The sequence below is a fragment of the Scleropages formosus genome, chromosome 20 (assembly GCF_900964775.1).
Source record: "Scleropages formosus chromosome 20, fSclFor1.1, whole genome shotgun sequence".
In the NCBI taxonomy this organism is placed as follows: domain Eukaryota; kingdom Metazoa; phylum Chordata; class Actinopteri; order Osteoglossiformes; family Osteoglossidae; genus Scleropages; species Scleropages formosus.
Genome location: NC_041825.1, coordinates 23,446,905 through 23,462,052, shown reverse-complemented (window position 1 = coordinate 23,462,052; position 15,148 = coordinate 23,446,905). Strand labels below are relative to the sequence as shown.

The 15,148-nt window shown below is 43.4% G+C and overlaps 2 protein-coding genes across 3 annotated transcripts; one reads left to right on the top strand and one right to left on the bottom strand.

Moving 5' to 3' along the window:
* Window positions 1-4,376: 4,376 nt before the first annotated feature.
* Window positions 4,377-9,003, top strand: LOC108939912 (hsc70-interacting protein-like). 2 transcript variants are annotated; one of them, XM_018761581.2, is made up of 13 exons: window positions 4,377-4,492; window positions 5,208-5,337; window positions 5,628-5,685; window positions 6,122-6,188; window positions 6,446-6,519; window positions 6,646-6,712; window positions 6,931-7,015; window positions 7,098-7,208; window positions 7,359-7,461; window positions 7,582-7,698; window positions 7,791-7,839; window positions 7,947-8,041; window positions 8,172-9,003. In XM_018761581.2, exons 2-13 carry the CDS (start codon window positions 5,228-5,230, stop codon window positions 8,301-8,303), a joined length of 1,068 nt encoding a protein of 355 aa, XP_018617097.1. In that variant the 5' UTR covers window positions 4,377-4,492; window positions 5,208-5,227; the 3' UTR covers window positions 8,304-9,003. The 2 variants fall into 2 exon arrangements, with proteins under 2 accessions (XP_018617097.1, XP_018617098.1); XM_018761582.2 differs by lacking the exon at window positions 4,377-4,492 and adding an exon at window positions 4,639-4,722.
* Window positions 9,004-9,579: 576 nt separating this feature from the next.
* LOC108939944 (E3 ubiquitin-protein ligase RBX1-like) lies at window positions 9,580-13,759 on the bottom strand. Its single transcript, XM_018761638.2, has 5 exons — window positions 13,642-13,759; window positions 12,913-12,991; window positions 11,982-12,052; window positions 11,142-11,227; window positions 9,580-10,143 (listed from the first exon to the last, which is right to left on the bottom strand). Exons 1-5 carry the CDS (start codon window positions 13,717-13,719, stop codon window positions 10,131-10,133), a joined length of 327 nt encoding a protein of 108 aa, XP_018617154.2. The 5' UTR covers window positions 13,720-13,759; the 3' UTR covers window positions 9,580-10,130.
* Window positions 13,760-15,148: the final 1,389 nt, after the last annotated feature.

The window sequence follows — 15,148 nt, the reverse complement described above, 5'->3', positions numbered from 1 at the left end:
TAAATAATACATATTGTGATAGCTTTCCTTCCTTATGGGCTAATGAATTCAACTTTGCTATTTCATTTATGTTTGGTCACGTCACGAGATGTCCTAAGATGACGGTTGGATAAATCCTTCGTTCTTGCTCTATTAATGGGTCTTTTCCTCTGATGCTGAGGAGCACTACTAGAAATTTCCATCACCGTCAAGACGAGATGCCGCTCTGCCACACAGGAGCCCGGCGGCCGCTACGACGAACTGAGAGCTCCGGTCCTGCACAATAATAATACACAGTAAATAAAAAATAAACAAAATGGCGGATTGTTGTTGCGGCTTCCCGGCGGGTCGGTGGGTTGAGGGGCTTATATACGGGTCCACTTGGGACCTAAGGATTTCTGCCTGTCCTCTCACCAAAACGGACAGCGTCACAAAACTAAATGACATGTTTTCTGTACTTTTGTTCTGTTTTTGCTTTTTAAAACATGAAAAGAAACCTGCATCTGACATGAACGAAAAGGCGAACTGTTTTCCAGCTGACTTCCGATAAAAGTGATTAAGTCAATTCATATTTAATTTTTATATGTACTCTAAAGCCACAATTATAAGTTACATCAATGCAATAAACAGCCAATTAGTGAAGGGACGTTTCAGATTTTCTGTTTCCAAAGGTCACTGACAGCATTCTTTGGACATGCCCTGTGTGTATGGACCGCTTCTGAAATGGAGACATGTAGGCTTTGCTTCATAAATAAAAACATATTAAAGTCATAACTGAGGTAGTAGGCATTAGTAGTAGTAGTATGTACAGGGGGCTTTTAGGACAGTGGTGCAGTGGGTAGCAGTGGTGCCTCACAACACCTGGGCTGTGGTTAGACATAGGTTTGAACCCAGCTCAGTCTGTGTACACTGTGTAACCTGTCCTCTCCATATTCACATGGGTTTCCTCCGTGTGCTCTGGTTTCCCAACTCCGCCCAAAGACTTGTGTTTTAAGTGAACCGATGTCTCTGAATTGCACTGTGTGTGTTTGAGTGAATAGTGTGTGCGATTGCCATGTGATAGACTGGGTGTCCATCCAGGGTGTATCCTACTTCATGCCTCAAGTTTCTGGAATAGGCTCTGGACCACGGCACCCCTGTCTTTGGATAAGTGCCTGTGGATAGTGAGCGAACAAGTACACAAGTGTGGGTGCCACCGCCACATATCCATGTGCAACAGTCTTCTTCTTCTGTCTTCCACCCCTCCTGGGACATAGGCTGCCAACAGTGATACTCCAGGTGTCCGTAAGAGCTGAGATATCATGAAGTTTCCTTGTTGGTGTTTCTGTAGCTGACAAGGATTGTACGGTGTGGGGTAGCTAACCCCACGCCCAGTCCTCCTCCTTTCTCAGCCGGGCTTGGGACCATCCATGGTGGAGTTCCCAGAAGCTTCAGTAACAATTTTATTGCTTTCCTTCGCTGACTGCCTGTGACACCCAGCACACTACAGGCCCAATACGGTGGCATCAACCTCCTTTGATGGACACACACCTTGCTCTCCAGCCTTTTGAGTGTCACTGTTCCTCATAAGTAAAGAAGAGTATTTAAAGGACAGATTAAAGAATTTTTTAAACTGTAGTTTCACATATTTACTTAACTTTTAAGGCACGTTTGCCATATGAAACCTCGTATCAGAGCTCAGGATATGCATCTTATGAAGGTATCGACCAATTCTTTGCATTTAATCTTGAACATTTGGTGTGTTCTTTAGGAATTAGATCCAGCAGTGATTGCTGTTATGGAAATACATCCATCCATGTATGAGTTAAAGTGTTCTTTGAATATTTTATGGGGGTAATAATAATAATACGCACACACACACACACACACATTTTCTGAACCGCCTGTCCCATACGGGGTCTTGGATAATAATACACTTTCATGAAGTGGGGTGTATTTTTTTCCTTCCATCCTTCCTCGCAGCTCCTTCGAGGCCACCATGCACATCCCCCATCCACAATGGAGGACAGGACGGCCGCGGTCCAGCAGGACGGCGCCCGCCAGGGCAGTTTCTCCAGCCCTATCTCTGAAGAGGCTCCATGAGTCATGTTCAAGGGCCTGTTTTCATGTGTGTGACATGTTCATCGCAATTCACCATCTTTCTCTCCGCACCCTCTTCCACCTGCTCTTTGCAAGAGTTTTCAGACAGCAGTGTGATGTTTGTCCACAGGGCTCAATGTGTGTCTCAATAGAGTCCTAAACTGCCTTCTTAAGTCAACCATGAACCTCAAGGTACAACCGAGCCACCTGCAGTGAAAACAGCTCCTCATTCAGATGTTCAGGTGTTCGCCGAGCATAGCATTCAGACTGCAAATGTTTCATTACCAGTCAATCACTGATCACTAATCACCTCACCTCAACTGGTGATGAAACGTTTCCAGTCTGAATGCCAACCTCGGCGAACACCTGAACCTCTGAATAAACAACCCAAGCTACGAACACCATCAATCTTCTCTACCATTTCTAAGAGCTCCTCATTCTCTGAATTGCCACAAACTGACAATAAAGGGACTTAATAAACTAGATTACTTTTACATTGCCTTACAGTTCTTATGACTTCAATGCTGTGCTTACAGTTTTCCTCCTGCTCCCGGTCTCCCTTTTGAAACCACTAACCTTTTAAGTCCAGATCTCACATCTCTCATATTTTTCAGCTTTACTCACAAATCACCCAGGCTAAATAGAGCATTTAAGTCCTCACAAGCAAGCACACACCAAGGAATATGCAGAAGAAATGATCAGCAGTGCTGCAGTCATTAAACTTCAAACTCAAATCACTGATTTGAGTTCAATCATCAGACTGTAACTCCAACTCAAGTTAAAAGTCGCTGGTACAGAAATATTACACCTAAGTTTCTTAAGTCAAAGATATTTAACTCTAAGTTGAGATCTACATGTAAGACAACATTTTCAGGTAAATCCAAAGTGTGACATGACAAAATGAGAAGAGTGCAGGCACTTTCAGTATTGGGAACATATTTCATACATGTTGAGAGCAAAAAAATGCAAACTCCACAGGGACTAAGCAGGGTTCAAACCCACCCCGGAGCTGTGAGGTAGCAGCACCACCGTGCCACACTACTTTGTTATCCCAAATATGCAAAATTATCACAGAATTTCTAAGAACAACATTAGACTTATATCAGTACTAGTGCTGATTATAACACCACCTCAGAAGTCTTATAAGCTGCTATTTCATTAAATACAATTTACATTCATCTGATGCTTTTCTTCAAAACAACTTAATGTTAAGGTCACAATTTTTTACCCGTTTGTATAGCTGGGTAATTTTACTGGAGCAATTTTGAGTAAGTACCTTGCTCAAGAGTACTACAACCAGAGGTGGGGAATCAAACCTACAACTTTTGTTTTGGGGCCAAAGGCAGTAGCTCTAACCAATACACTGCCTGTTGATTTGCAGTATAATTCTTAGAGCATAAAAAACCACAAGTGCACAACGTTATTGTGTGTTTAACAAAAATCAAAGGCATCAAGTAACGAAAGCGGATAACGTAAATCAGTCAGTGAAGGGAAGTTAATGTGTTCCGTGAGCTTTGTGACAGTAGAAATGTGATGTCATGTGGTGGCTCTGATGTGGCTGGTGGTGTGATCTCTGCCTCTCTAACCTCTACTGTTATTGAACTCCTTGTGTGCTCCTCAACACCATAAAAGAGGCTCATTTTCAGTTTTAATTCCTTGCCTTCATGACATCCCCTGTAACTGTGGGCATGGTACTTTCACGGTAAATCAAGATTCTAATTTCATTTACAGGCAAATCAGATTCTCATAAAGTGGGCTGAGGATGTATTATGAAAGGAATCTCATTTCAAAAAAGACTTTAATCAAACAATATAATTGCATATAATACAGGCATAAAACACAAAACATCTTTAACACATATTCCAAAATGTTGGATAACTCATTATGTCTCTTTTTCAGGATAATAGCAGAACACATTACTTCCAATGAATGCAAATCGATTAACTGGATGGTTCACATTCACACATTTTTTAAAAACTTTATATATATAATGAATAAAATATATATTTATATACTGTATGTACAAAATATATACAGTAAATTTAAATAAATCCTTCAACGGACGTTATACTGTTGAACCTATTTACCTATTAAATACTGTATGTACTACTTCGCCTCTCAACTAGTTAAAGAAGTCGCTTGCACTTTAAGATCGCCAGACATCGAAAAGGGACTCTACGTTGTGATTGGCGAGTCGTCCATCTGACGCCATCATTACGCGACTGTATTGGTTGAAATATGTTAGGGCCAGTTGTGGGTCGTAAAATTTTCGCTTTCTAACCCAGTGCCTGATAAAAAAAAAAAAAAAAGAAAAAAAAAAAAAAAAGGGCTTGCGTCAACGTGAAGGAGTGGGTCGAGCTTTAGGAGCTGTTCATACACTGCTTGGGAACGCACATCAGGATCTGGTTCCTGTCTGTTCCAGAGCAGCTGCAAGGTATTCGTTGCTTATGTATTTTTATTTAACGTCCGCGAAGTTCTATCTGGCAATGGACGCGCGAGGTCGCACGACGTGCTGTACTTGACTTAGTTTATTCTCGAATTTTCCACACGCGGGTATTTATTTACTCACGACACGTGTTCATTTTACCCGACTTGTCGAAAAGCCTGATTCTTCGTTGTTTCTAATACAATTTTGACTCATTGTGAATTGCCGCGGGTTTTCAAGTATGAAATTCTTCTTGAATGCTTTTCCACACACTATGAGTATGAACAAAAACAATAAATACTGCACAAAACAATAGTGAGTAAATGGTAATAGCAAATACGGTAACAATAACAATAAATAACGATAGACAGCTAGATAACTTCAAAACAGAGAATACTTAAGTGACAGTGTAACGTGCCAATGTGCTTGGAGGGAACAGTCCAACTAGAGTCTCTACTAGAGTCTCTAGGTGGCACATTGGTGAGTGTTGTATACTCTTACAGCACTGGGGTAAAAGCTCTTCCTGTACCTGGCAGTGTGGGTTCGAATAGACCTAAGCTGCTTTCCAGATAGCAGAAAAGAGAAAAGTGCCCGTGTGGGGTGACTGTGATCTTCCATGATGTGCATCGTCTTTCGGCGTGTGGTGCAGGTGTCCTGGACTGCTGGTAGCTGTGTGTGTCGAAGCAAGGAGCTGGTGGAAAGTGTGTATCCTGTGTCCTTGCAGCCTCGTCCGAGTCTGGAGAGATGGACTTCCGCAAAGTCGTAGAACTGAAGGCCTTCGTGCAGCTCTGCTGTGACAATCCCAGTGTGTTGCACCTTCCCGAGCTGAGCTTCTTCCGCGACTGGCTGCAAGGGTGCGTGTCCGTGGGTCCATCCGTCTGTCCCCTTTCACCTGCCACTGGGTGCTTTAACGCATATGCCATGAGTGACACCTGGCATGTCTTTGTGTCACCCACAGCACAGCAACACTCCTTAATTCCACTGTGGAGACCTGCCCACTAGTGCCATGTCAACATATTTGTCACTTGATCGCTGATCTAAGATTACTGCTTGTTTTTACATGTCGCTAGTCATCTTGGGGGGAAAAATTCTGGATTTTAATGGAACTTTATGGATTCTGATGCTTCTTTACTGTCACTTACAGCATGGGAGCTACGATCCCTCCGCCAGCCCAGAAGGAAGAAGCACCTACATCACCTAAAGTACAAAATTTAATTTCTTATAACTAGCATTTTGCTTGCTTGCTTGCTTAATTTATATTACAGCCTGTAACACTTAAGTTTGTAGCCGAGCTCCACGTTTTCTTTCATTTGCTGCATTTGTGAAATATGCTATAATACAAAGAGTGGGAAGGCGGAGCGATGGTGCAGCGGGTTTGGCCGGGTCCTGCTCTCTGGCGGGATTGGGGTTCAAGTCCCGCTTGGGGTGCCTTGTGATGGACTGGCATCCTGTCCTGGGTGTGTCCCTTCCCCCTCCAGCCTTACGCCCTGTGTTGCTGGGTTAGGCTCCGGCTTGCCGTGACCCTGCTCTGGACAAGCGGCTTCAGCAAATTGCGTGTGTGTGCAAAGAGTAACTTTACTTTTTAATACCTCAGTGACTTCTCGGTTGCATCAGTGTGGGGATCTGTTCTCTGTTCAGGAGGAGGAGGCCTCATCTTCAGCAGCCCCAGAGCCCCCGTTGTTGGAGAGCGAGGAGAGTGAGCTGGGTACGTCTGTCTGCACATCCCTATTCTTGTATGAGACGTTCCAGGGTAGAAATGGTCTGTTGCAGGTCAAGGATCAGCTCTGACAGCAGAGTTCTTAACTGGGTTTAGCCTAGTTCTGATGGGTACCTGTGCTTAATAGTTCTCGTTAGTGGCCATGTTACTGAGCAAGATTGACCGTTTCTCTTTTTGTTGCATCTGTGCTGCTCTCCTTACAGATAAGGAGTTGAGTGCTTCTCCCTTCTGTTTCCTGTTTATAGAAATCGATATGGATGGTGTGATTGAACCTGACAACGATGAACCTCAAGAGATAGGAGAGCCAGAGGACATAGAGGTAAATTTGACCTGCGTAAGGGGTTGAAGAACAGTCTATTTGTGTAAGTCAAGGGGTGTCTATGAACTTATTTAAACCCCTTTTCTGTGGCTTTTGTCCCATCGTCTCTCCCCCCTTGTTTTCTAGGTGACTGAGGAAATGATGGACAAGGCTAATGAGAAGAAAATGGAGGCCATTGTTGCTCTTGGGGAAGGTTAGTACCCAGGCTTGTTGCTCTGCAATAAGTAATAGAATGTGTCCCACATTTGCCTGGCTTCAGAACAGGAGTCCCAGGAACCAAAAATTCTACATGGGATTTTATTACATTTGAAACTGGGTATTTTTTTTTCTTTCTCATATTCTTCCAGTAATTGTTAATTGTGCCATCTGTGGCTTCTCCTGTGGTCACTGTGTATATTTCATGTGGTGCAGGAGAGCTTGATAAAGCCTTGGCTCTGTTCACTGAAGCCATTAAGCTAAACCCGAGACTGGCCATTCTGTTTGCCAAGAGAGCCAGGTGAGTGTGAGTGAAATACCTACAAACTGTGGAGTCCATCTGTCTGTGCAGTCTGCTAACAGAACCCTGCGTCGATGTCTAGTGTGTATATTCAGATGCAGAAGCCCAACGCTGCAATTAGAGACTGTAACAGGGCCATTGCCATCAACCCAGATTCTGCACAGCCCTACAAATGGAGAGGCAAGGCACACAGGTTTGAAGTCTCGTTTCCCTTCAAACAAATTTATGAACAAAGGAGAATGGGGGGGGGAAATGGCATCTGAGATTAAATACTTTTGACAGGTATCAGTCTGCGTGAACTAATGGTTATAAACTCACGTTATCCCTCTTGGGCTTCTATCAGGTTGCTTGGACACTGGGAAGAGGCCTCAAAGGATCTTGCCATGGCCTGCAAGCTGGACTATGACGAAGACACTAGTGCTATACTCAAGGAGGTCCAGCCCAAGGTGCTCGGGTGATTTCACCCCAGACTTCTCTCCTGATCTTGTTTTTCCTTGAAGTCTGGTGCACATGCTTCCTTATAGTGCTGTTGGCACAACTTACACGTGGAGCCATCTTCTTGGCAGGCCAATAAGATCATAGAGCATCGGCGGAAATATGAAAGGAAGAGGGAGGAGCGAGAGATCCGTGAGAAGAAGGAGCGGGTGAAGAAGGCTAGGGAGGAACACGAGAGAGCACGGCAGGTAAGGGGGCAGCCTTGGGTCCTGAATGAGGGGAGAGGTGCCACGGTGAATGCTGTCATTTCACGTCACTTCATTCTTGTTTGTGTTCACAGGAGGAGGAGGCTCGGCAACAGGCTAGAGGCGCCCATGGAGGATTCCCAGGTGGGAAGGAGAATGTAGCTCTACAGACAGAGCAATGCCACAAGCACACAAGGGCTTCAAAATGCAGTCTGGTTGGGGTGGCTGATGCAACTTTGTCCACACCACAGGTGGAGCCGGAGCGTTCCCTGGAGGAGCCCCACCATTTGGCATGCCTGGGCTGGGTGACCTTTTCAATGACCCTGAAGTGCTTACAGCTTTGAAGGTACAGCAGTGTGCGCTCACTTCTGCTCCATCCCTGTGAGCCCAACTCATGCTAGAAGCCACACAAGGAGGATGCCAGATAATTCAATTTCACCTTCGGTATTCATGCTCTTATCTTCTCCCGTCCACAGGACCCAGAGGTGATGGCAGCTTTCCAGGATGTGGCTCAGAATCCTGCCAACATCGCCAAGTACCAGAACAACCCCAAGATCATGGCTCTCATCAACCAACTGAGTGCTAAATTTGGGGGCCCTCAGGCTTAGGTGGCAGGGCAGGTGCCGTTACTGCTTAGCGTTCAAAAGTAAGGGCTCAAACTTAGATCTGAGGTGCGGAGTGACAGGAGTCAAGTGCTTTCGGATTAGGTGAGGGGTAGCAGACAGCAGGATGAGAGAAGGAACAAAGATTCTACAAATCAGGGGAAAGTAAAGCTGGGATTTGCTGGCAATTATGGAGGACTTGGGGTTAGGTTTTCAGACAGACTTACAAATCGGGACAAAATCTTACAAGCACTTAATTTGGGGGCTAGGAGATGGGGAGGTTCTATAGCCAGTTACCAATGCTACCCTATGGCTAGCTTTCACACTAAAGGTTTCTTTAGCCCTCGAACAGGGTTAACTGAGTTGTGAGTAAGTAAACACTGGTGTCCACCATTATAGGCCACCTGTGCTACCTTCCAGCTTTGCTCACCACCAGTGCATCACTAATAAATGGGGCTCTTGATTTAACCAGCTACTGCTATTCTATAGATAGGGTGGCAGTCCAGTTTTGGCAGGTGCAGCAATTCTCTCATTAGGGTTCTGTCCCACTAACTGCTGTTTTTTGGAAATTAACATTCATCACACTGTTCATTTCTTTAAACGAAATCACCTGTGTATAATTGTTCTAATTTGTTTGCCATTTGCACTGGAGCATTGTGAATTAAAGTGCAGTTCTTTGTTTCACCTACACTGGTAGCTGATTGTCTATATTTGTATACAAGCACATAAGAACAATTTAGCCTTAACTATACAAGTTTAGACGAATGCAGGGCAGAGAGGAGTGTGGTGCAGTGCTGTTATGTGTTTTGAAAGATTACTTGTATATATTGAGATTTAAGAACCAAAACATACTTTCTTTCCTGTGGCAGCAGTAAAGTTAACTGATTCAGATAGAATTTGTTTGCGTTTGGATTAACTCCCCCATTCTTTAACTGCTTTTATATTACACTTGAGTTGGCAGTGGGTTGTGAAAAGTCATCACCATGAACTTGGAAGAATGCATTTGACTTCCAAGAAAAAGTACATTTTAGCAGCACAACCGGTCCTTTTCTCCTGTCAGTTAATTCCTTGTTTTGTTGACACTAAGTAAAGTCAACTTGAAGTATTTGATTCAAACACCTGGGTGGGATATTTAACACCTGCAGCTAAAGCGCTTTACAAGTTTACATCTATTCACTTGTACGCTTTCCTCCAAAGCGACTTAGAGCGGATACTATGTAGTGTTACTACCCCACACACCTTATTCACCAAGGTGACTTACACTGCTAGATACATCAGTGAAACACACTCTCTCTGGGTCATTATAGTTAATGTTTGGACGGGTGGGTTCAGAAAACCAGTTTTACTACAACTTTCAGAAATCACATTTATTCATTAAGCTGATTTTCCCCCTAAAGCAACTTAGAATGTTAAGCCACTTATATTGATTTACACAGCTGAAAAAACAACCTTTAAAGTCTACATTGTAGTTCAGTATCAGTTTAAATAACGTGCCATAATTTATTCCAATTTTCTACTTTGATCTGATGTTGCTTCAATTATAAAAAAAAGGTTTCCTTAGAGAACCTGCACCTAATCTCTGTATAAGACCTTTCTCTAATTTCATTCAAAATTGTCTTGTAAATTATGGGCACAAAGTAACACTTATTCATATTTTGCAATGACTACAAATATTACATTTTTGAAATAAACCATAGAATGAAAGTAGTACCCACCCCCATATGAGCACAGTTGCTCTAAAAATGAAGACCATCTGTGTGTAAATAAATAAGATACAGGAAGGTTCCCAAGTTATTGAACTCCAGGGGAAGAACAGAGTCCAGTCTTCCACATCTAGTGCCCATACCTGCACAAAGCAAGGAAGATACACCTTTTAAGCCATGCCAAGAAAAACGGTCTTCAACAGAGGCACATTTCTCCAGAGGTGTCTAGTTCCTGTCTTCACTTAACATGCAGTTTCATAAAGGATTTGGATATAATACATGTGTCTGCTCTTAGGATCTGAAAAGCAAATGAATATGAAGAGCTCACAAAGACATCATGTTACTTAATTTCTTGGCTAATGCTTTCATGCAGTCACAGCACTGACATCCTTGCTTTGTTTAACAAACATCAGTAGACATGTTTCTTTGTCCTAAACACCACTAAAAATACATGTGACACCTTGAACTGGAAAAACATTTTGCATTTTTACACACTGCACATTAAAATGTCAGTGTTCCCCTGTAGAAGATTTTTAACACGTACTGTCACATCCATGTAGGTTCTATGAAGGGCCAGATGGGGGAGGGGGCAAACTTTTTTGCAATCAATGATTTACGATGGAACTGAGGATATGTTCCACCTACATACTGTAAAGCAGGTGTACAACGTCTGAATATCTGCCAAATGCCTTTTATTAAGGGAAGTTTTTGTCTAAAGAAATACAATTTAAGCTGAAAGGAAGGAGATCTCATGAAATTCCAAGCATCCATGATAAAGCAAATGCAGTATTTAGGGATCACAGTTGAACACTTCAAGTATAGCTTGCAAACATGACAGGAATGCTGGGACAAACATACTGTGTGGAGAAGATTACTGTGACAGAGAACATAAAAGTGATGGATGTACACGATTTTCTGGAATAAGTCTTAGATCTTTTTGTATCATCATATATTGGTACCTGGTCTATATGATCAAGCAGTTCAAGTTGAACACCCTCTTCTACACAAGTTTCCCCTAGTAGTTTGAACCTGCTAATCTCAGTCACAAGTGGCGTGTCCTCATTCCTCACACCTACACCACCTGCAGCCTTACAGGTGCTCTAACTTCACCCCAGAAATGTACAGGAAAGGAGATACTCACTTCTGAAACTCCCATTCTCTGTTGTCCAGTGGACACACTTGCCTGGTTTTCAGCCAGCGAGAGATGCAGTGGAAATGAAAAGCATGCTGAGACAGGGGAAAGAAAAAATAAATAAATAAATAAATAAATAAAAGCATGTTAGTGACAGATTTACATGGTTTATCTTCTGAATTGTTAACATAATCACCACAAGTGTTGAACAGTTCAGTAGATACACCTGAATTCAATTAATTTTGTGACAAAGACATCAACAATCTGACACAGACACTAACAAAAGAGCACATGTGATTGACAAGAGACAATGAAGAAAACCAAAGAAAACAGAAACAAAGGGCAATATCTAATTTGGCAATGTGTTTCTGATATGCTGTTTTCTTCCTTTTATTTTCAAAGCCTTGAGGATTTTCCATGAATCATATCTATTTTCTCCTTGTTATGGTTTGAATCAGTGCTGTGTTTTAGGGTTTTCAGAAACCCTTTGTGCAAAATTTGTAACCAAGCTGCTCCGGGGTCAATGAAACAAGCTGCAGCCTCCTATTTTGTTGCAACTCCTTTAAGCGTGACGCTCAATCTGCACGTAACCTTGGACAAAGGTTTCGGCTAAACAGACAGAAAATCGTGGCCGATAACAGATTTGAGCAATGTCTTCCAGTAAAATCAAACAAGCAAGCTGTGATCCAGTAATCATGTTTTATATGCAAAGATCTTTGTCAGTGAATGCACTTTAGTTTACTCAGAGCTGTTCTTCGCTTAGGAGAAAACCATCTGCCTCACAAAAATGTGAACACCACAAAAAGCCTAATAAAGCTGGAGGCAACAGTACACAGTGGTCACACTCACATTGCACACTCCCCACGCTACGGTGCATTCCTCACTTGTGGCTGAGGCTTGATTGGCTTGACACTCAATGCCTGTGGAGAGATACCAGTATCTTATAGACACATGCAGGTATGTTCCTGCAGCTTTGTACTGTATCACATGGGTACATGCTTAAAAAGAGCTTTACGCAGCTACTGGTGTGACGTGGGCGGCACGGTGGCACAGTGAGTAGCGCTGCTGTCTCACAGTGCCCGAGTGGTGCGAGAGGACTAAGTTCGATCTCCGCTCAGTCTGTGTGGAGTTTGCATGTTCTCCCCGTGTCTGTGTGGGTTTCCTCCCACAGTCCAAAGACATGCTGCTGAGGTTCCCCCGTAGTGAGTGAGTGACAGAGAGTGTGTGTTCCACTGATGTATGGATGAGTGACCCACTGTAAGTAGTGTATCTAGCAGTGTAAGTCACCTTGGTGAATAAGCTGTGTGGGCTCATAACACTACATAGAGTTCATTGGAAGTCGCTTTGGGGAAAAGCATCAGTGAAATGAATAAGTTCACATTACATGTATTCATTCAGCAGACGCTTCTCTCCAAAGCGACGTGCATCTCATAGAAAATACAATGTGTAGATTAGCAGAAAGAGACACTTAGATGCAGACGTGTGATTCTTAAGTGAAACTTGTTTCTTTCCACCATATGAACCAATGTTCATCACATGAGCAGCTGCATAAAACTTTATCAAGATAAATCAACAATTCTTAATCATGTTTTTATAAAACATTTACATTACAGGAGTAGTTATGTGAAGGTTTATTTTTCATTCAACAGTTATGATCTCAAAAGTTATTGGAACATTTACACATAAGATGAGGCGTACTAAAAGAATGGGGAACTGTAGGTAGATGTGGATGTAAAGAAGGGGCCAAAGGCAGGAGGAGAGCGCTGCTCCCGGCACTCACAGAGGTCCATGATGTGGTTCCGGCAAATGGCACAGTTGTCAACGACGATGTCCCAGGCCCAGAGCGCCACGGCGTTCCACTGTTTCCCAATGGGCAGGAGCACAAAGTGACAAACGGCCCAGGAACTGGGCCAGCTGTCTTGACCTTAAACACCGCCTGCTGTTCTCCATCCCATCCCCATCGGGGCCACATTGTTTACTCTTTCACTCCACTCATATCACAGTTTACTACTCCTGCGACTCTCATTTCACTGCACTCACTCATCACCTTCTGTTTGAATCTTCTAATTCAGAGTGAGTCGCTGTCACCGGTTCTCCGGACTCACTAAGTCCTAAGACAGTATTTTATTCTCAGTATTCTAAGATACACTGATTCTGGTAAATCATGATTATCACATATGTAGATTTAGACGTCACTACAGCAGCGTTGTCATTCATTGACATCATCGGTGACTAAAATTATTTAGATGAATGATTCAATCAATTCCACGAGTACGTACGGTGTACAGGACTAGGGAGTGGTTTAGATAAGAAAACACGGTATTTTGAACGTGTGTTGAACGGGATCATGATCATTCATGTGTAGCGTCGAACACGAGATTACAGTGTTATATATTGATATTTATTCTGCTGCTGTGTTAACTCGATGCAGCGGCACGCGAATTCGTCAGCAACCGTACAAACAAAGTATATTTGATTTTTTTTTTTAAATCTGTTTATTTCTCGTTACCTTCTTAACTTCAAAGCGCTTTTTGCTTGAGCCACTGTTGGCTCCGCTCGGGGAGTCCACATCCATCGCCGCGGCCATTGCCGACCGCCGGTTTGCGTTGCGGGTCGCCTAGTGTGCAGGAAATTACTGCAGCGCATAACGTCTTCAACGCGCTGTTAAAGGTTTTCGTACTCTTGACAATAGGCCCGCTGTAGGGTTTTGAAGAGTCATTCGGAGCAGTAAGATTGCTGCTCGGGAAAGCCGAGGCCCGTGTATTTGTTCCTTTTGAACAGAGGTGAAATGCGTATTTGCTTCTGGTTGTTTATTTGTTTTTTAATAATCAATTGTTCCATCCATTTTCTTTCCCATTTATCCTAGGGTAGCAGTGGCAACAGGGAGAGAAGAGAGGCCCAGCCGCCCCTGTCCGCCGCAATTTTCCTCCAGCTCAGCCTGGGAGATCCCCAGCCATTCCCAGGCCAACTGTGAGATCATAATCCCTCCAGCGGGTCATGGGCCGACCTCAGGGCCTCATCCCAGTTGGCCGTGCCTGGTATACTTCCAAAGGGAAGCGCCCAGGGGGCATCCTTATCAGATGCCCAAACCACCTCAACTGGCTCCTTTCAATGTGGAGGAGTAGCGGCTCCACTCTGAGTTCCTCCTGGATGTCCAAACACCTCACCCTATCACAGAGAGTGAGTCCCAACACCCTGCGGAGAAAACTCATTTCAGCCGCTTGTATCTACGCTCTTATTCTTTCGGTCATTACAGAATCAGAATGAATCAGAATCAGAATGAGCTTTATTGCCAAGTATGTTCACAACATTCAAGGAATTTGTCTTGGTGACAAAAACTTCCACAGCACAGACAGAATGACAGTGACAAGACACAGATAATAAAAATAGAATAAATGAATAAAAAATAAAAATATAGAAAAATATAAAAAAATATACAAAATAGACACTAGACAGTATATGTGTGTACAGGTATGTTATACACAAATGTAGGGGAATGTAAAAAAGGGGTATGGTGTGTTAAATAAATATAAGTAGAAATAGTGTTGTGTATTGCACATGTTTATTGCCCAGTGGGGGCATTTAATAGTTCATGAGGTAAATGGCCTGAGGAAAGAAACTTTTCTTGTGCCTGGCTGTTCTGGTGCTCAGTGCTCTGTAGCGCTGGCCAGACGGCAAAAGTTCAAAGTTCATGACCATAGGTGAGGATAGGGCTATAGATCGACCAGTAAACAGAGAGCTTTGCCTTATGGCTCAGTTCCCCCTTCACCACTACAGTCCGGTACAACAGCCGCATTACTGCTGCCGCTGCTCCCAGTATGCGGTCGATCTCATGCTCCCTTCTCCCCTCACTCATGAACAAGACCCCAGAATACTGAAACTCCTCCACCTGGGGCAAATTCTCTCCCCTTTCCTGGAGGGGGCATACCATTCTTTTCCGTGAGAGAACCATGGACTCAGACTTTGAGGTGCTGATCCTCATCCCAGCCGCTTCACACTCGGCTGCAAACTGTTCC

Coding starts and splice junctions, on each gene's coding strand:
- LOC108939912 (XM_018761581.2), top strand. CDS start 5,228: ATGGACTTCCGCAAAGTCGTAGAACTGAAGGCCTTCGTGCAGCTCTGC. Junction 6,189..6,445: donor GAGCGAGGAGAGTGAGCTGG/GTACGTCTGTCT, acceptor TCCTGTTTATAG/AAATCGATATGGATGGTGTG. Junction 7,699..7,790: donor AACACGAGAGAGCACGGCAG/GTAAGGGGGCAG, acceptor TTGTGTTCACAG/GAGGAGGAGGCTCGGCAACA.
- LOC108939944 (XM_018761638.2), bottom strand. CDS start 13,719: ATGGCCGCGGCGATGGATGTGGACTCCCCGAGCGGAGCCAACAGTGGC. Junction 12,992..13,641: donor AGCGCTTTGAAGTTAAGAAG/GTAACGAGAAAT, acceptor ATTGGGAAACAG/TGGAACGCCGTGGCGCTCTG. Junction 12,053..12,912: donor GAACCACATCATGGACCTCT/GTGAGTGCCGGG, acceptor ATCTCTCCACAG/GCATTGAGTGTCAAGCCAAT.